A 20,676-nucleotide genomic window follows, 5' to 3' on the forward strand; every position below is an offset into this window, starting at 1 on the left:
ACTTCCCGCCCTTGCCCCCGCGCAGCAGAAATCGCCCCCCCCTTTCCTTGCTTCTGCGCAGAGGGAGACGCTCACATTTCGGGTCTTTTATCAGTTCCACCTTTGAGCTTCGTTCAGGCGTCTTCTCGAGGGTGATTCTCTCACCTTTGTCCCCGAAAACTACGGAGTACGGAGACACAACGCCGGTTATAGTTGCCTCGTGTGTTAGGTCAAGTTAGCTTTTACCCCTTTAAACGATAATGGGGGGGGGTCCTTGGCTCCTAACGTGGCGACATGTGTTTTTTTTCTTACTATGTCCTCCTCGTTACAGTACAGGGTGTAGTATTGTGAGGATTGCAGTTGCGGGCTCTAAAGCATTTTAATATGGTTTCCCGGTTTATTCCGCCTGCCTCTTTGTTGCCAGCAAATGCAGTATATCTCAACTGATGAGACGCAGAAATTCTGAGAGCCGTGGCTATCCACATATGACCACAATGGTTTGAGATCTGATTGATTGCTTGATTGATAGAGGAGTCTCCGGGCGTGAAGAAAAAAAAAAAAATCAGCTTTGGTTGTGTAATTTATGTTCTAGAACTTGCTCTCTAAAAAAGCAGGCTAACACTTTTCCTCACTAATCCTTTGTTAAGTATTTAAGGGGAATTACTTTCAGTTTTAATAAGGAGTGGCTATTCTAGATAACCAGTGCCCTGCCTCACAGGATTTCAAGATTAATCTGGGTGAGGAGCAGCTCTTTCAAACCAGATTTCAGAATGTGTAGAGGAAATAGAAGCTTTTGCTATTTCATCTGGGTTAGGTCACTGAGCACTTAACCCTGAAAGGTGACCGTAATATTAGTTGCAAACAATAAGAGAGTGAGCAATATGATGTTGGTCCCTGAAATGTTGTGAAGATTAATGTGTTTGATTTAGAAAGATATTTATTTATTTATTTATTTTATGAGACTTATATACCGCTTTAAGTGCAAGCACTCTCTAAGCGGTGTACACCAGTAAGCAATGTATATATATATTTACATTGTCCCCAACAATCTGGGTCCTCATTTTACCTACCCCGGAAGGATGGAAGGCTGAGTCAACCTTGAGCCGGTGAGATTTGAACCGCTGACCTGCTGAACACAGTCAGCTAAAGTGGCCTGCAGTACTGCACTCTAACTGCTACGCCACCTCGGCTCTTGTATATATTGTAATAGGGAGCAGTTAAGAAAAAATATGGGTCTTTGGCAATCTTTATTGAGAGATAGCTAGGTGTAGTGGTTAAGGCATCAGGCTTATAACTGGGAGACTATGAGCTCTAGTTCTGCCAGTGGATAAAAACAGTTGGATCACTTTGGGCCAGTCTTTTCTCTTGGTCCTAGGAAGAAGGTGAAGATTTTTGAAATCTTTCCAAGCAAACTGTGGGGACTTGTCTGGGCAGTCAACACATCTTTATTATAATGGATGTCCTGGGGTCATGTGATAACTTTCTGACAAACAAAATCAATAGGGAAGCCAGAATCACTTAACCAGGTTACTAACTTAACAACTGCAGTGATTCACTTGACAACTCTGGCAAGAAAAGTTGTAAAATGGGGCAAAGCTCACTTAACTCTCTCGCTCAGCAACAGAAATTCTGGACTCAATTGTGGTCATTAAATCAAAGACTACCTGTGCCAGTTCTTTTTCCTTTTGAAGCAGGATGTGGGCAGATTACATTCATTTATCTGGTAAAGTAGAGGGTTCTGGCCTACTAGCAGGAAAACTAGTAGAGGTTTATGTGACTTAATAATGTGGAAACACTAAGTAGACAGGCTAGGAGTGGATTGAAGACAATTTAACATAATGGGTAGGAGAAGGGGGAGAAAGAACAAATGTGATCAGAAATGAAAACCTCACCATTCAGGAAAAAAATGAGTAAGGTAGCAATAAAAATCAGAAAAATCCTGATTTCCTTTTGCTTGACTAGACAATATCAATGTATGGTAAGGTATGTATATTGCATTAAGTCTTAAATGATTTGTGGAATATACCACAAGTAACTGTGTTCTGAACATGGTAAGCAATAAGTCCTGTTTTATGAACTGCCATGCTAAAATCGAAGTGTGATATTTCAATTCAGTGTGTATATGAGAATGAGTTGAAAAAGTAAGTTACAGAGTTGAGTTTATCTTAAGTGTTGAGGATGTGAATCTCTGAAAAGGAAAGATTTTGAATGAACACTAAACAGTTGGGTTCTTGGTATTCTCTAAATTAGGTTGTTTTCTTGCAGAAATTTCTTTTGCAGGTTAGGTAACATGAGGGCATGGAAGAGTGAGGTTTGCTGATAACCTACTATACATGGTATAACTAACCAGCAAGATTATTCCCCCATGTCCTGATGATGTTACTTAGCTTGGTAATTAAACATCTATGGGAAAACAGCCAAACTTGGAAAACACCAAGAAGCTAACAGTTCAACCTTGTGTTACATATGCTCTCTACTATTAGAAAAACAGAACTGTAGGTTCCGTGGAATGAGTTTTAGAATTTAGACCTTGTTATGTCCTGAGCCTGCAAAAGGGCAGGCTTGGGACGTTGCAGTGGGACCAGACTGGTTGGCGCCAGCACTCACGCACATGCGCGAGGCGTTTCGCGCACCTAAATGTTGCCTTTTGGCCCGGGGAAAAACGTCCTTAAGAGAGGCTGAGAAGTCCATGCTGCCTTGAGTTGTAACGGGGCTGCTGAAGAGAAATAAAGAAGGTTACTGAACATCAAGAATGTCTCGTGTCGTCATTGCCATTAGCCGAGGACTCAACACTGGCGATGAAGGTGGGATCGCCTTGCAATTACGCAAATAATTGTAAGCTTACCCTGGAGTCCAGCACAGCGAGGAAACGGCGTTAAATTCAGCAACTGCCTGCCAATACAGCTTCGTTGGAGGTAAGCTGGCTGATAGACCCTTCCTGCTTTACTAAAATGGCAAAGATTGGAAAACTTTCAGAGTTTGATATTACACATCCTGAAAGATGGGAATCTTACGTGGCCCGAGCAGAAAATTATTTCAGAGTTAATCGAGTAAGAGAAGAGGGCTTAAAGGCCGCCACACTACTCTGCGTTTGTGGTCAAGATGCATTTGAAATTGCTGAAAACTTAGTAGCCCCTGCACCTCTTGAATCTGTTACCTACACAGATCTTAAGAAATTACTGAAAGAGCATTTTCAACCCAAGTTGTCTGTTATTGCTTGGAGACATAATTTTGAACAGCGGGATCAACGGGCTGGTGAATCAGCTAAAGAGTACATTGCTGCATTAAGAAAGGCAGCTAAGCGAATTTAAAGACTTAGAGGAAAGACTGAGAGAAAGACTTGTATGTGGACTGAGAAACAGAGATGTACAACAAAGGCTTTTTGCCAAAGAGGACATATCATTCCAAGATGCCTTGAGAGAGGTTACTGCAGAAGAGGCAGCAAGTGGGGCAATCAAAAATATGAGGCCCATCAAAAGCTTTCCAGAAGCTGTTTCCGTGCATGACGAGGGACTTCAAGGAAGCTCAGAAGAGGAGCCTGATGAAGAAATAGACATCTCTACCCAACCAAAGAAGGCAAAGAAAAGTCTTCACCTGTACCCAAGTGCTTCGGGTGTGGAAGTCGCCACAAGAGGACCGACTGCAAGTTCCGTTCTGCAATCTGTAGAGCATGTGGGAAGCAAGGCCACATAGCAGCTGTGTGTCTGGGCCAACAAAAGGTACAACCCCGAGAAGAATTGCGCCTGAAAGGTACCAGGGTCCCCAGCCAAAACACGGTGGGTTTCTGTGCTTCACGAAGAAGCATTTTTAAGACAGGCACGCACAGACCACTTAAAAAGAAGCTGTCACTTAGGGTGAAATTGCAAGGAGTTCCATTGGTCATGGAACTAGACACTGGGTCTGCACTTTCAATCATCTCCATTCACACATTCAGAAAGATTTGTTCTGGTAGTGGTTTCCAGGCCAAGCTTAGGCCTTCTAACATAGTACTAACAGACTTTCAAAACTCCAAAGTGTGTGTTAAGGGGGAGGCCACCCTTAACGTGCAGTATAAGGATTTTGAAGGTGCACTAGATGTATTGGTAATGGGGGGTGATCGTACGAGTCTCATAGGACTTAATTGGTTTGAGGCCCTGGGAATACAAGTTACAGGGCTCAACAGCCTGCAAACGTTAGACTTATAGGAAGTCTGCAAGGAATTTGCAGATGTATTCAGCCCTCAGTTGGGCACATACAAGGGTCCCCTAGTGTCTCTGAAATTAGACCCAACTGTCACTCCTATCAGAGTAAAGGCAAGAAGGGTACCTTTTGCCTTAAAAGGGAAAATTGATACTGAATTGGACAAATTGATTCAGCAAGGAGTTTTAGAACTTGTTGACTCCAGTCCATGGGAAACTCCCATAGTAACGCCTCTTAAGGCTAATGGGGATATTTGCATTTGTGCAGATTACAAATGCACGCTCAATAAGGCATTACAACAACATGCCTATCCTGTGCCTATTGTCAGCCACATTCTGGCTTCCCTCAAAGGGGGGCGTATTTTTGCAAAGCTTGATTTAGCTCAGGCTTACCAACAGTTGCCTGTGGACGAAGCTGCTGCTGTGGCACAAACCATTGTAACTCATAGGGGGGCATTCAAGGTCAAGAGACTGCAATTTGGAGTAAACGTAGCTCCTGGAATTTTCCAAAGAGTAATGGAAAATACCTTGAGGGGTATTCCAGGGGTTTGCCCCTATTTTGATGATGTCTTAATTGCTGGAGAGTCTACCCAAAATTTGGCTGAAAGATTGAGGGCTGTCCTGCTGAGGTTTCGGAAAACAGGACTTAAACTAAAAAGGACAAATGTAAAATTGGGGTGTCTTCTACAGATTTTCTGGGGTTCAGAATTGATGCCAATGGGATTCATCCTGCTGAGTCCAAATTAGAAGCTATCACACAAGCTCCCAGACCTAAGTCCAAAGCTGAACTGCAAGCTTTTCTGGGACTTTTGAATTTCTACAATTCATTTATTCCTAACAAGGCTGATGTAGCTGAACCACTTCATAGACTTCTTGACAAACAAGCTGTGTGGGAATGGTCACAAGCACACAAAGCAAGCTTCAATAAGGTTAAGGCCTTGCTAACATCTAACAATGTGCTTGCACATTTTAATGAAACACTCCCTGTGTGCATTGCTTGTGATGCTTCCCCTTATGGCGTAGGAGCTGTACTCAGCCATCTCACACCTGATGAAACTCAGGTTCCTGTTGCATATTACTCCAGAACTTTATCCTCTGCTGAGAGGAATTATGCCCAGATAGACAGGGAGGCCTTAGCTGTTGTTGCTGGAATCAAAAAATCCCATGATTTTTTATATGGCAGACATTTCACGGTCTACACTGACCATAAGCCTTTGTTGGGATTGTTTACAACTAACAAACAGACCCCTCACATTATCTCTCCCAGGATGCTCAGATGGTCAATCTTCCTGTCAGCTTATGATTTTTCTTTAATTCACAAACCGGGCAAAGAAATGGGCCATGCTGATGGCCTCAGTAGATTACCCTTACAGGTAGTTGAGGCTGACCCTGCCCCGGCAATCAATATTCTTTCAATTCAAGCACTGCCTGAGTCACTCCTTAACGCCAGGGAAGTGGCTGCTGAATCAGCCACGGATCTTACACTCTCTCGAGTCTTATCCTGGGTTTTGTCTGGATGGCCAGAGAGTTGTCCAGGTACTGAGTTTCAGAGTTTCTGGTTAAAAAGGAACGAGTTGTCCACCTTCCTGGGCTGTCTGCTGTGGGGTAGCAGAGTTGTCATTCCTACCTCAATGAGGTCTAGAGTCTTAGGGTCCCTTCACGAGGGTCATCCTGGCATTGTTCGAATGAGGGCGCTTGCACGCAGCCACTTGTGGTGGCCTGGGTTAGATAAGGAAATTGAGGCTAAGGTGCATGCTTGTCACCTTTGTCAACGCTCACGCCCAGAAATGCCTCAGGCTCCCGTACATAGGTGGGAGGAAACACAGTCCCCATGGTCTAGGACGCACATTGACTACGCTGGGCCCTTTCAGAGTCAATTCTTCTTGGTCCTGATTGATAGCTATTCAAAATGGCTTGAGGTTGTACCTGTCTCGTCCACCACCACTGCAAAGACTATCCAAGTACTGCGGGGAATTTTTGCTGCACATGGGCTTCCGGATGTTTTGGTGTCTGACAATGGCCCGCAATTCACTTCTTCCGAATTCCAAGCTTTCTTATAGGCCAACATAATTCGTCATGCCACTTCTACTCCTTTCCACCCTTCCACCAACGGGATGGCTGAACGGATGGTCCGCATCACCAAGGATGCTTTAAAGAGACTTACCTATGGGGACTGGCATCACAGGTTGGCTGACTTCCTCCTTTCCTACTGCACTACACCTTCCACTTCTACTGGGAGGAGCCCAGCTGAACTTCGTTGGGGGCGCAAACTGATTACTAAACTTGACCGGTTGCATCCGGACAGACTGCCGCCTAGGGGTACACAGCCCAGGGCACCACGGCAATTGCAAGTGGGTGCCCCTGTATGGACCCGTAACTACGGGCCAGGCCATATATGGGTTCCTGCCATTGTTTGCAAGGTTACAGGCCCTTTGTCTTATGAGGTCTCCTTGGAAGACGGCCGCATCCTACGACGGCATATTGACCAGCTGCGTACAAGGTTGGACTCACCTGCAGAGACTCCTGGTTCTTTTCCAGGGGAGGAGGGGGACCCTTATGGGCAAAGGGAAGGGTGTTGGCAGCATTCAAACTCTCACAGTGAGGCCACAGACGGCCTGTGGCATGATTCCACGAGTGTTCCAAACAGGAATTCAAGGGAACCAGTTAGCGCACAAGCTACAGCGCAGACTCCAGCCAGGGAGTCACCCCGGGGGCATAATCATTACACACGTACACCTTTCAGCACTCCAGTCAGGGAGAATAACCAGGAGCATCCTAATAACTCAAACATTGCAAGAGAGCTGGCACACAATCAATACAAGTGGCCCAACACAGCCACAGTCCCCAGAGAAGGACACTGCCACAGGGAAGTGGGAGAAGAGCCAATTTTAGACATTGGACCCTCTGGTTCAACGGAGGGGAGAACTGAGTTTGGGGACAATACTGAAATAACAGACAGTCCTGCTATGGAACTGGGGAGTGGAGGAAGCCAGCCTCCCGTTAGGTCCAGTGTGGGCTTGAGAGGCCATTCAGAGCTACCCAACAATGGCAGCTTAATAGAAGGGTCAGATCGCCTGCAACTAGGCAGGTCAACCAGGTTAGAGAGAGAGCAAGGTCCTGGCCTGACAAGCCCGGTGGGCAAGCAAGCAGGCCAGGCATCAGGGCACAGTCCACGGCGGCCACCAGGGTCTGAGAAGGGGGGTGAACCTATAACCTCCACAGGACAAGGTGTACTTGTAAATAATCCAGGCCTACGTAGGTCACAGAGAGATAAGTGGTCTCCCAAATATCTTGAAGATTTTATAACCTTACTGGCCAGGCAGAAGACTTAAATGTATTCTGTGGAAGCCGGAAATGGGAACACTGGAGTTAATCCCCAGCACTATAGCGTGGTACCATTTAACAAGAGTGAACACCACGCTCGTGTTGAGGTTGCGTTAAAATTGTCATGTAGTCTTAGCCGGGGGGAAAGGGGTGTTATGTCCTGAGCCTGCAAAAGGGCAGGCTTGGGACATTGTAATGGTCCTGGGCAGCTGCAAGTTGCCGGGACCAGACTGGTTGGCGCCAGCGCTCGCGTGCATGCGCAAGGCGTTTCGCGTGCCTAAATGTTGCCTTTTGGCCTGGGGAAAAACATTTTTAAGAGAGGCTGAGAAGTCCGTGCTGCCTTGAGTTGTAACGGGGATGCTGAAGAGAAATAAAGAAGGCTACTGAACATCAAGAATGTCTCGCGTCGTCATTGCCATTAGCCGAGGACTCAACAGACCTGTACCTATTTTTTTTATTAAGTTCTTAGAAAATTTACTTGTCTTTTAGCATTACTACTTGACCTTGTGTGAAATGTAAAGCACAATAAATGGAAGAGCAGCCATGGTACTTTTTAAAATTTCTCTGGTTATTTTTTTCTAAGAAGTTTAGAAATGTCTGCATTAAATAGTAACTTCCACTAATGGGACAAAATGTACTTAACAATAGCACTGTATGTACCATGTTAAAAATCTAGGGATCCTTCTACATGGCTTACTTTTAAAAAAAAATATTTTATTAGATTTTATAAGGGTGGGGAAGGGATAAGATCGGTAAGGGTGTTGGATGGGGTTGGGGAATGAGATTGGGATAAGGGTAGGGAAAGATACAATAGTGGGGTTACCCCCAACAGTAATTCATTGCTTTAGCAAGCAGACTGTCATCCGGTACAAATGTTAAATAATAGTAATTAAAATAATACTAAAAGTTATAATCACAAAAAACAATCGTAATCATAAAAATTAAAAGTTAGTCAATAAATGTTGTTTATCCTACTATAATACTGAATAATTATAATCACTAATAATAACAATAGTCATAAAAATAAAGCTCAGTCAATAAATATTGTTCATCTTGTTAGCTTTACAATATTAATTAACCTTAGTTAATATAATACTAAACAATTATAGTCACCAAGAATGATAGTAATCATAAAAAGGTTAATCAGTAAGTATCATTCATCTTAAGTAGCAATAATTAATATAATACTAAGTAATCATAGTCACTAATAGTAACAATAATCATGAAAGTAAAGTCTAGTCAATAAATGTCCTTCATCTTATTAAATTTCACAATCCATTCTCATTCTGTCGAGCTGCTAACCACTGATAAAAAATTTTCCCATGTTTTAAAGTAAACTGAGTCTTCTCTCTCTTTAATCTCTGAAGTTAATCTGTCCATTTCTGCACATTCTAAAATTTTCATAATTATAATCTGATCTGGTGGTAAATTTTCATTTTTCCAAAATTTTTCCAAAATACTATTCTGGCGGCTGTCAATACATGTAATATTAAATATTCATTCTCTTTTCCATAGTTAGATCCTACTATTCCTAGCAAAAACAGTTCTGGTTTAATTTCTATCTGTATTTTGGTCATCTTTTCCAGCCATGTATGGATCTTAAACCAGAATTTCTTTGTGTTAGATAGTAAGTGCCTGGTTTGTGTTTACATTTCCAACAAATGTTCGATACATTTTTAAACATTTTCTCTAATCTAACTGGTTTCATATGCCATCTATAAAACATTTTATACAAATTTTCTTTATATGAAGCTGCTTTAGTAAGTTTAATATTTCTGTCCCAAAGCTTTTGCCAAGCTTCTAAATCTATAGAATATCCAAAAAGTTTTGCCCACACTATCATTGTCTCTTTTACTTGTTCTTCTTCCATCTTCCAACTTAGCAGGAATTTGTAGAGCTTCTTAATCAAGTTATCGTCTGTTTTCAAGAGTATTTTATCGAGTAATATCTGTTCTTTATAAAATCCCGTTGATTTTACATCTTTTTTGTATCTTGTTTGAATTTGCAGATAGGACCACCATGTTAAACCAATACCTTGTTGTTGAAGAACCTGCCTGTCTTTAAGTTTTCTGTCCTTGTCTAAAATGTCTTTATAAGTAACAAGTTTGTCATAGTTAATTAAATTTGGGTAAGCGAAGGCTTCTATTGTTGAAAGCCACTCAGATATTTTCATATAAATTTTTTGTTTAGTTCTCTCCCATTCTGGGAGCAGTACATTCCTTATGGCATGATTTTGAAAATATTTATGTATTTTATTTTTCCAATACCACAAAAACGCATGCCAACCCAATTGCAAATTGTGTCGGAGCCTCCCCCGTGCCACCTGGCCCACCTCCCTCGCCGTTGGAGGCCGCCTCGGCCCTCTGGTGCCCGGCGCGGCCCTGGGGCTGGCAGGCAGGAGCAGCTCCTTCCCGGCTCACCGTGCTCTGGGCCTCGGGAGCGGCCAGGAGGCGGGGAAGAGGGCGAGGCGGCGGCAATGCCCGCATGTGCGTTGGAAGCCAGCCGGCCGGGCTGGGAGGGGAGAAGCAACGCCTTCCGAGCAGGAGCTGGCACTCTGGCCATGCCCCTCTCGCGTGCGACGAGTCGGGGAAGGGTTTGGCGTTGAAGGGCTGCGCGGCGTGGAAAGGGGTTCCTGCGACCCCGCCGCTGCGATGGCGCTTAGGAGGCTGGAGGGGCGGGCAGGTTCCGGGGGGTGACTGGGAGAGGGCAAGAGGTGCCGGGATGAGGATAGAGGGCTCCAGGTTGGCAGGTGCAAGAGGGCGGCCGGCGGCTCTGAGGCACGCGGATTGTCCGCGCGGCTTCCGAGGCCCCGGAGGTGATGCCGCTTGGCTCTCCGCCAGGCTCTCCACCAGAGCCTCCCTCCCTTCCCCGGGCAATTATACGGAGCTGATTGTGTGTCCTTGGCAGCGCCTGCAGGCAAGGCTGTGTGCCCAAGCCAAAACGCCGCACTTTTCCTACCGCTTCTCCTCCCATTGGTCAAAGAGGCAGATGCTATTTCCCTTTCCCTGGTTCTTTTCATCTGCACTGGAAAGGACAATTTGGACTATTTTATTACCGGTACCTGTTGCTTGTTTTATTACTTGTTGCCTTTGCTGAACCAGGGAAAATTGGTTAAAGTGATTTTCAGGAGCTGCAGAATGCCTCCAAGTAAAGTCGCAGCAATTACCCAGCCAATTTTCCCTGCTAGGGCATCTGTGTGTGTCTCCAGACCTTACTGGACTACCATCCCCAGCAGCCCTAAAAAGCACTGGAAGAGTGGGGAATGCTGGGAGTTGCAGTTCATCACCATCTGGGAAAACATGACTCTCCAAAGATCGATCAATCCTTCCTTCCTTCCTTCCTTCCTTCCTTCCTTCCTTCCTTTCCTTCCATCCATCCATCCATCCTTCCCTTCCCCTTCAATCTCTCCTTCCTTCCTTTCCCCTTCAATCTTCCTTCCTTCCATCTCCATCCCTTCCCCTTCAATCTCTTTCTCCTTCCTTCCCCCTTCAATCTCCTTCCTTCTCCATCTCCTTCCTTTCCCCTTCAATCCTTCCTTCCTTCCTTCCTTCCATCTCCATCCCTTCCCCTTCAATCTCTCTCTCCTTCCTTCCTTCCTTCCTTCCTTCCTTCCTTCCTTCCTTCCTTCCTTCCTTCCTTCCTTCCTTCCTTCCTTTCCCCTTCAATCTCCTTCCTTCTCCCTCTCCTTCCTTTCCCCTTCAATCTTCCTTCCTTCCTTCCCCTTCTCTCCCTCCCAACATTTTTGAGCAAGGAAGAGTAAGTTTCTCCAGCGAGCATTGCTATATTGTTTTTGTGATTAATCATTATGCTTTAATTATGTTCAATTCGTAACAATGAAAGTATACCCTGCATAATCAGATATTTACATTACGATTCATAACAGTAGCAAAATTACAGTTATGAAGTAGCAACGAAAATAATTTTATGGTCGGGGGTCACCACAACATGAGGAACTGTATTAAAGGGTCATGGCATTAGGAAGGTTGAGAACCACTGCTTATATGCAAGCCATCTTCCCGGTTTATTGGCATTTTCAAAAAAATTCTGTTTGGATCGTTTAACACGGCTTATTTTACTGTTTCATTTTCTAGTTTCAGAGTGGCACTTGTGTCCAAAAAACCTACCATATAGATTGACCAGATTTTAAAAGAAAACACTGGAAAATCAACAACTTCTTATTTTGAAAGATGGTTTCTCATTGTTTACAGAACTGGTTTAAATGGAATGGCAAACCTTTAAAAAAAAATAGACCATCCATAAAGTTAACTATCTTGCAGTCTTGCCTGAGGGATCAAGAAACTAGCCATACTGGTTGAATCAGATGCTCTGCATTTATGTGTAAATTTTAAAATCTAGGAGAGAGATTTAATTATGTTGCAAAATTCAGATATAATCATGATGTTGCCTTTCATGGTAATGGAGTTAGATGTGATAACATTGCTTAAATGTTAAATGCTATTAAATGGGGAGACTTGGTCTGAGTTTCTGTAGATGATTTATCTCCTCATTTTAAAGGTATACTCAAATTTTCTATGGTAACATAGTTCCAATAATTTTATTTTTTATCTTTTAGAGACTTTATTAGTGGCTTTAAATGAAAGGGGAAAACATGTTTTACTAACCAACATCAAATTATGGAACTACAGATTGCCCCAAGAAAAGCAATACGTATAATACCTTTTATATGTTGTCATTTACTTGGAACTTTAAAGCACCAAGAACTTACAAAGAAAACTAAACACAAATGTAAAAGATACTCATACTCAGTTATATTATTTTATGAATTATAGACTTGAATCTTCATAAGTGCTGTGGCCTGAGTCTTGAAAGTTGTGTTGTTCTGCTGCTTCTTAAATCCCATGTCTGTGGTATTTCAATCTATAATAATAGTGAATTTTTGGAAAATAGAAATTCATATTCTCAGTTTGTAGTATTTAGTATTACATTTGAAAAGAAAGCTGTGAAGCAGTTGATAAATAATAGAATTGGTATCTTCATCAACAAATGAGAGAGACACTGCATGACTCACTTTCTTCAGCATTTCTTCAGCTGCAGAGTTGATGAATGTCTGATCGTCATTTTAGCTTATATAGATATGAGAAACAGCCATATTTTGTTTCCCTGAATAAGCAGTATAGAATAGAATAACAGTGTATTCTATAAGGAATATAGAGTAGTGTGTGCATGTGTACTGCTTACAGTATATTACAATATACTGCAGTATATACATTGTGTATACAGTACAATATATTACAGTATATTCTACAAATAGCCTAGACTAGAGTAACAATGTCTATTAAGTTTGCATCTGATTCACAGAATGCAAAACTAGATGCAGCACAGAATAGTGGAAAATGAAGACAAGCAAAGCAGTGGAGAAGTGAACAGGGAGATGCTCACTAAGAAGGAAGAGGAGGATTCTGCTGCCTACTTTGTCCAACAATAAGGCAGCACTGCCAGAAGCTATTTGGCACTGTCAGGGCTGGTTTCCTCCTTGGGATATCAACATAAAAGGGATATTTGTGAGTAAATGAAATTGTGCAGTGGACTGGACATAATCCATGTGCTGATAGTAGATTAATTTATAAACCACAGTGTCTTTACAGACTCTCTTTCTCTCTCTGTCTCACTCTGTCTTGCTATATCTCTCTGTTATTTCTACTATATTGCACATTTATTTATGAAATTTAGACACTGCTCATCTCATAATCCAAATGACTCTAGGCAGTTTACAAATGTAAACCATAAAACTATTTCAAAAAAACATAATTAAAAATAAAACAGTGAAAAACAGAATAAAAACAGATGAGTTAAGAGGCAGAGGGAGTGCTCTCAAGCGACTCCTGGGTTGCATGCCACTCTTCATTTCCAATTGGCAGAGCCAGGTCTTCATGTTCTTCCAGAAAGTCTCTGCCGCTGTCCCTGCCTATAGAACAGTGGTGGCGAACCTATGGAACGCATGCCAGAGGCGGCACTAAGAGCCCTGGCACGCGTGGGCACGTGTGCTGTGCCCTGGAGATGGCGAGGGACTGGTCCCCACCGCCCTGGCCCCACCCACCCAGTCTGCTATGACCATCGGGGCCACGTCCACCCGGCACCCAGTGATAAATAAGTGGGTTTTGGGTTGCAGTTTGGGCACTGGGTCTCTAAAAGGTTCGCCATCACTACTATAGACTATCTTGCCCCCAGAGGTGAGACAGGGACAGCGGCAGAGAAGACTCTTCCTAGGCTCTGTCGATTGAAATTCAAGTTGACGTAATTGGGGTCAGTCCCTCAGGTAACCTGTCTTATGCCATGGAGATCTTTAAAGGTGGTAAACAACACCTTGAATTGGACCTGGAAGTAGAACAGCACCAGCCAGGCATAAAAGAATTATTAAACAGTTAGCAACACTTGATTTAAAGAAATAGATTGCTAATATATTGTATGTTGTTTCTTAACATTTAAACTAGTCTTTTCAACAGGCATAAGGAAAAGAATTTGAGACTGGAAATCCAGTTGTAAGTTGTTACCGTTGTAAGTCAGGATAATTAGATTTCCAGTCCCAGTTGCAGTTGTAAATTGAGGAATACATATATACTGGTTTACTTACAGTTCAGACAAAGCACATGTCCACGACCTCATATTTTTTTCTTAAAAACTGAAGACATTGCCTTTTCTTAAATAAATATTTGTTTATGTTTATTTAGACTGAAGGTCCAATCCTTGGAGAGAAAACCCAGGATGGATCCTAGCTGTGATCATCACTTTCTTCATCGTGTTTTGGGGAAAACTGTACACATCACACTGAAATGTGGCACATTCCAGGGAATATTGCAACATGTGGATTCCAGTCAGTGTATCTTTCTAAACAGAGGTATTGCTGGGTTTTTTTAAATTCAGTGCATTTGTACTGAAAATTGTAGTAGGATTTGATGTATTTTCTCTATCAATACGACTAATTTCTATATAATAAGGTCTCATTCTAGATTGTTTTGTGGAATAAAAACATAGTTTGGTCACAGGTTATCAAAAAGATGAAGTATGTGAATAAATATTATATTTGCAATTGCATCTCCCCACCCCATCACCAAATTCCCAAGATTAACGTCTCACTTTTCAGAACATTCAATTTAATGTTATTTCCTTAGAGGTCAAGCTCCAAACTTTTTTCTCTAGAGCTTGTTTAAAAGTTCAAATCTGGATTGGCTGTGAAAGTAAAAAATGCTGGATTGAATTCCAACTTCTAGAAATTTGAGAAGAAAATGAATAACTCCAGTACTCGAAGCTATTATATTTGTGGTGTGAGTTCTTGGCAGATATACTAGCAAAGCAACATTCCTCTCTTCCTAGTAATTTATTTGCTGTAATCCTAATAATTTGTTTGCTATAATTTTTATGAACATCTGATCTAGGATGATCAGCAAAAGAATTGGATAAATTATAATCACGCTTATTCTTCCTAACTGGAGACTTGAACTTAAAATATTGGACAATCTTAAACACCACCAAGCTGAAAACTTAGCCTTGTTAATCTTTGTAGCAGAACCCATCCAGAATCAATCAAACTATGTTTCATGAACTTCTTGAAGCTTCTGAGTGGTAAATAGTTCATGTTATTACAGTTTCCTAGTATTGTCACTAACTTATCAATAAAAATTATTTCTTTATATTAGCAACATTCCATCTTTACAATTCATTTCCCTTGATACTAACACATTAGCAATAGTTACCCCTCTGGGTCCATTGAAATTTTCTCCCAGCATCTGAGTGTTATCAGTCTGATTAGATTCAAATAACTCCTTACTTAATGTTTATTAATACTTCATAATAGAATTCATTTCATGATTTAAAATGTTCATAGCAGTTATTTTCAAGTTATACTTTATAACTCACTATGATAAATGTATTAGTGGCACATTGGAGGGCAAATGGTGAGATTTCTATATTTCACACAATCCTTAGCCAACATGTGTCTTGTGCAAGAGTAAATAAATAACTTATTATCATGTACGTGTAAGACTGAATTTCAGCAGAACCTAAGAAACAAAATACACTCAGATTTTAAATAGTAGAAAGAGGCTAATAATATCTTTGCCTCTAAATTACTCAATACCTGCCATCTATTGATAAATTCCAAAGCACTAACTTCACACCTTGAATGAATGAATCATTACATACAATATCTGTATAAAAAGCTCCTCCTGCTGCACTTTGTGTACCAGCTTAAGCTTCTTTTTAATGAAAGGATTTAGTTTGTTGAAAAAGAGAAGTACTTTTTTTAGATAACAGTGTGTTGCTTTAACAATGAAAAGGTTAGTGAGTTCAAGGAATTTTTTAATGTATATCCTTCTTTATAGCTGAACGTTCAAGGTACTTAATAATAGTAAATACTGTATGTATTTTAAAACATGCATAAAATAAATATACAAAATCTAATAAATTCTAATTCTCCAGATTAAAAGAAAATTCTGTTTAAGTATGTTAAATACATTTTAAATGCTTTTTAAATATTAACCTTGATTTAATTTTTATATCTTTGTTGCCTTTTAGGCTTTTTGGCTTTATTTACAACTATCTATGCTTAATTATTTTGAGGCTTCTAAGGAAGAGTAGTATATAAATAGTAAGTTTGAAACAACAGAATGGGTTTTTCTCACCACAAATATAATAATTAAATGTGCTTGAAAATAAAATTTAGCAAGAAGTTTTATAGTTTTAGGGCCAGTAGAAAAGAGGCTATTTTATTAGTAGCCATCTATCAAATCTCAGAGGCAAAGAAGATTCCTTCCAACATAAATCCTAACAAATTAAGGCTATATATATGGAAGACTATATATATGGAACTTCAGTTAACTTAATTTGATGCATATAAACGGAAATACTTTCTGATTTAGTTGGTGTGCAGATTGCAGACTGCTCTTCTGAATCTGAAAACACATTAAATTCCACTGATTCTGTGACAACAAGAGTAAAGACAAAGGACCAACATTTAAGTCAAGAGTTACACAGTACTTCTGCAGTTTTCTACAAGTATTTCTGGATTAATCTATCAATATTTTAAATTCCAGGGAAATCTGCAAGTGCTATTTAGAACTTTGAAATATTAAGAGTAGAGTTCAAATTATTCACTACTATACTTTTAACACAATAAAAGCTGCCCCCATACACATATACTCATCCTGCAGAATCAAGCCAAAGTACCTTCTAATATTATAAAGTAACCAGTTGGATTACTTTGGGAATATTTCAAGCAGAATAGATGGTAACAGCATTTTATCATTGTTGCTGGTATTTAAAGTATGATTTAGATGATAGTATAAATTGAGGGGCCACTGTTCTCCTTGAATTATCTAACCCTCCTTTAAAAGCAATCTAAATAGATGATTACTACCATATCTGATGCAGTGAATTATTTGGCTTAACTATGCTTTGAGTGAAGATGTACTACTACTACTTATTGATCTACTATCTCCACATATTTATTTCAGTGGATGATCCTCCACGTATTTTATATAAATGTATTTGTTATAATATGTATTATGTTTTAGGATTGGTGCGTAAAAGATTGCTAGCAAAGAAGACAGCTTTATCAAAAGTAATATTAGTGTATATTTAGTGAATTAAAGAATAGAAGTTCATGGAAGGGAACTTACTATTTCTGAGTAAGTTATAACTATAACTATTTATAGAGGAAATAATTATTTCGGAGCATTCTCACATCCTAATACTAGCCTATATTATAGTATTCAAAGATATTTTATTCTTTTTTTTTAAACAAATTTTATTGGTTTTTTGATTCTTAGAACAAAGTGCTTGAAACACACCATGGTGCTGGGGTAATCAAACATCCAGAAATAAAACCATATATGAATAACTCAAATCAATACATTAAATATTCCCTCTCTATTTCCCTCAATTAACCCAATACATTTAAGATAATCCGTTTCTAATTTAAATTTCTAAAAATCCTAAACCTGTTTTAGAGCTTTGTGAATTTACAATTAGCATAATCAAATTTGACTTTAAAGAAACAAATTATCAATTCAGGTATCCCTTCCAAATATATTCTAGATCTCAATCTTTTAAATCCTTAATTTTATCACAAATCTCATTTATTTCTTCTTCCACTACATAGTATATCTCCTAATTAAAGTAAAATATTAGTCTATCCTATACATATATAATCCATAAATCAATCAATCTCTTTAAGATAACAAAATGACAAAATAATATCAGACTTTAAATAATTTCAGCCCATTGGACCAAATTCAAATTTCATCCAGTTAATTATCATACCTAATAACGTCCATATTATCAGACAAGAACATCATCTTGCTAATTTAACATACTCAATTAGTTATTAAGTCAATCCATATCTAAAACGCCTCTTCAGTTTTCTTCATTCCATTACATAATAGTTTTCATAGAAATAAACCTATTATTTCAAACCTATTATTCCAAAGTATACATTCTTAATCTATTTAAAATATATATATTCTAATAATCACCCATTTTTCTCTTACTTCTAACTCTAAATCTTAATCTTTAAATCAATCCATAATTCTACAGTGCCTTTGATTCATCACATATAATTTTGAGTTTAACTTTTCAGTCTTATTCTGGCCTTTTTTTTGTGCTAGGCAAGTTTCCATAACAAAGCTTCCCTTTCAGCCAATAAGTCTCTCTTTATTGCTTGTAGTATCATTTGAGACAATAAGAAGCATCCCGTCCTCTGCATTGGGCGTCTATTTCTCTTATCCTTAAAGCTTTGTTGCTTTAAAGGCTCAAATCTCAGTCTTTGATTTTTCTGATCCTCAAAGCTTTAAATGAAATGCTTGTAGGATAAAATAAATTCCTCTTTGGTCTCAATTAAATCCTCTTCTAGTATGTTTTGGTGTATAGAATGGTCAGATGTTATCTGAAAGTCAGTTTGAAGGTTTGGAATATGGCTTCTGACTCTTAATTCTGTAGAACTCTCTTTCATTGTAGCACATATTTCTTCAGTAGCCTCGTAGATCTTTTCCAATATAAGTTTATAGTTCAATTGTGAGTAAGGTGTCTCCATTTTAATAATAATTGAAGAGAGTCCCTTTTTTTTCTTTTAGTGGAGGCTGTATTCAATAAGAATAAAGCAGTATCCACCCCCACAGTCCCCACAGCTGCATCCGCTTATGTTTTCTCTTCAAAAGTAATATGAAGGCCAAGTCCATCTCATCTCCAAACAGTAACCAGCAGTTGCAATATTAACTTTTCCCCAGTAGGTGTCCTCAATAGGTTAAAACATCTTTTCCAGACACCATTTTTTCCCCTTTTCTATCTTTTAGAGAAAAAGGTGGAAAAAGAAACAATCTTCCAGTATCGTATGATAGTAGAGCTCTTAAAAAAAGTTTTTTTCTGTACCCCAAAGTAGATAAGAATACAGTGTAGTCTTTACATTTTTTTATTTTAACCTTTTTGTTCATTGCCTTTCTTCCCACACATACCAAAGCTGCTTTTTCAAGACAGGAAAATAATTCCAACAGAGCTTTTACAGGCAAAAAAAAAAAAGAACAAAGTAGGGTGAAGAGAGGAGGAGAAGGGGTCTCACCCAGATCATCCGCGGTGGGTCTATTCACGCTTAGATGTTGCTGTGACTTTCAGCCGGTGCAGCAGGGTAATCAGCCATCTTACGGGATGATCTTTTGCTCCGTCGGCCCTCAGGAAATAGCTGGAGCCACGAGAGAAGCTGCCGCCCTCCCGCAGTCTCCAGCAAGCCTCCTCTTTGGGCGACGTTCGACCCACAAGAGGTCTACCGGCGAAGAAAAACCCAACTGGTGTGGAAACAAGTCTCCAAATGCGACCGGAGTCGCTGCGAACCGGAACCGGAAGTCCAAAGATATTTTATTCTTATTGGTTCTAAATTTTAGTATTAAACCAAATTTTTTGTTTATCTAAAGAGAATGACACTGATTCTGTTTGTTTCTTTCAGTTAAAAATTTGGAAAATGGCAGAAATGTACCTGGAATAAAGAGGTTCTTTGGCCATGAAATTGTTAATGGTGAGAATATTTTACAGTTACATTTAGAAAATATTTTATATTTGATATAATGTAAACTGATATATTCAGGACCTCATATTAATTAGGAACTTTTCCAATCTCAAATTTCCAGCTGACAATATTTACCATATATTCTTTGATACTGACTGAAGTATGAAAAAAGTTTTAAATATATTTTTGAATACATTTTCATTAGACCGTTGATTTTATCATAAGCCTTAGAACACAATGGTGAAATGAATTACTATAAAAGAGACTTTGGAGGTCATCTAGTCCAGCCCCCTGCTCATGCAGGAAACCCTATACCATTGATGGCAAACCTTTTAGAAACTGAGTGCCCAAACTGCAACCCAAACCCCACTTATTTATCGTCGGGTGCTGGGTGGGCGTGGTCCAGTGGGTGGGTGTGACCACTGGGTGGGTTTGGCTGCAGTGGTCATGGCAGTCTGGGTGGGCATGGCTGGAGTGGTCGTGGCCACTTTGATGTTGCTCATGGGGAGGGACACCTATGGGGGCCGGACAGGGTTGGGGGAGATCCAGGGGGTCTCTGGCAGGTGGGACAGTGGGCAGGAGGCTCTTCCTGCGGGGTGAGGCGAGACCAGGCAGGGGGCAGGGCAGGGGTGCTATTGCCGCAGGGCAAGGCAAGCAGGGACCGAGGCGGGTGCTGTTTGACACCATCGGCCCCGCACACAGGGAGCGCATGGGGGCCAACTGTATCTGTCAGCAGCCACAGCCTGCCAGCCCCTCAACCGGTGCAGTCTGAGGCTCCGCAGCCCTCTACAAATACTGGGCCAGCCCTCCAGCAGCAGGTGGAGTAGGGGAGGGGGGATCCGGTATACCAGTTCCTTACCTCTGCCCGGCTTGTTCCATGGCCTCATGGCAGTGGCATTGTGCAGGAAATGGCAAACGGCCGGTTTCGACGCAACTGTTTGCTGCCGGCTGCGGCCATTTGCCGCCTTGCACGTCGCACCCAATGCCGCTGCCATAAATTCACAGAACAAGCCGGGCGGAAGTAAGGAACTGGTATACTGGTTTCTTACCACCGCCCGGCTTGTTCCACGGCTTCATGGCAGCGGCATTGGGCAGGAGGCGGCAAAAGGCTGGTTTCGGCGTGGCGCGGCTGTTTGCCACCTTGTGTATTGTACCCAATGCCACTGCAGTGCGGCTTGGCCGAAA

At 40.8% G+C, this 20,676-nt stretch overlaps 1 protein-coding gene across 2 annotated transcripts in view; it reads left to right on the forward strand.

The window, feature by feature from the left end:
• The first annotated feature begins 45 nt into the window (after positions 1-45).
• EXD1 (exonuclease 3'-5' domain containing 1) overlaps positions 46-20,676 on the forward strand; it is a 44,132-nt gene continuing 23,501 nt past the window's right edge. The window contains exons 1-3 of one of the 2 annotated variants that reach the window (XM_039323918.1): positions 46-166; positions 14,171-14,337; positions 19,432-19,500. In XM_039323918.1, coding sequence (XP_039179852.1) covers positions 14,205-14,337; positions 19,432-19,500 — 202 coding nt within the window. In that variant the 5' untranslated portion in view covers positions 46-166; positions 14,171-14,204. Of the gene's footprint in view, positions 209-14,170; positions 14,338-19,431; positions 19,501-20,676 lie in introns of both variants that reach the window. The other variant, XM_039323917.1, reaches the window with a different exon arrangement.

The sequence above is a fragment of the Crotalus tigris genome, unplaced genomic scaffold (genome assembly GCF_016545835.1).
Source record: "Crotalus tigris isolate CLP2741 ecotype Arizona unplaced genomic scaffold, ASM1654583v1 scf7180000024286.1529876, whole genome shotgun sequence".
Classification (NCBI taxonomy): Eukaryota; Metazoa; Chordata; class Lepidosauria; order Squamata; family Viperidae; genus Crotalus; species Crotalus tigris.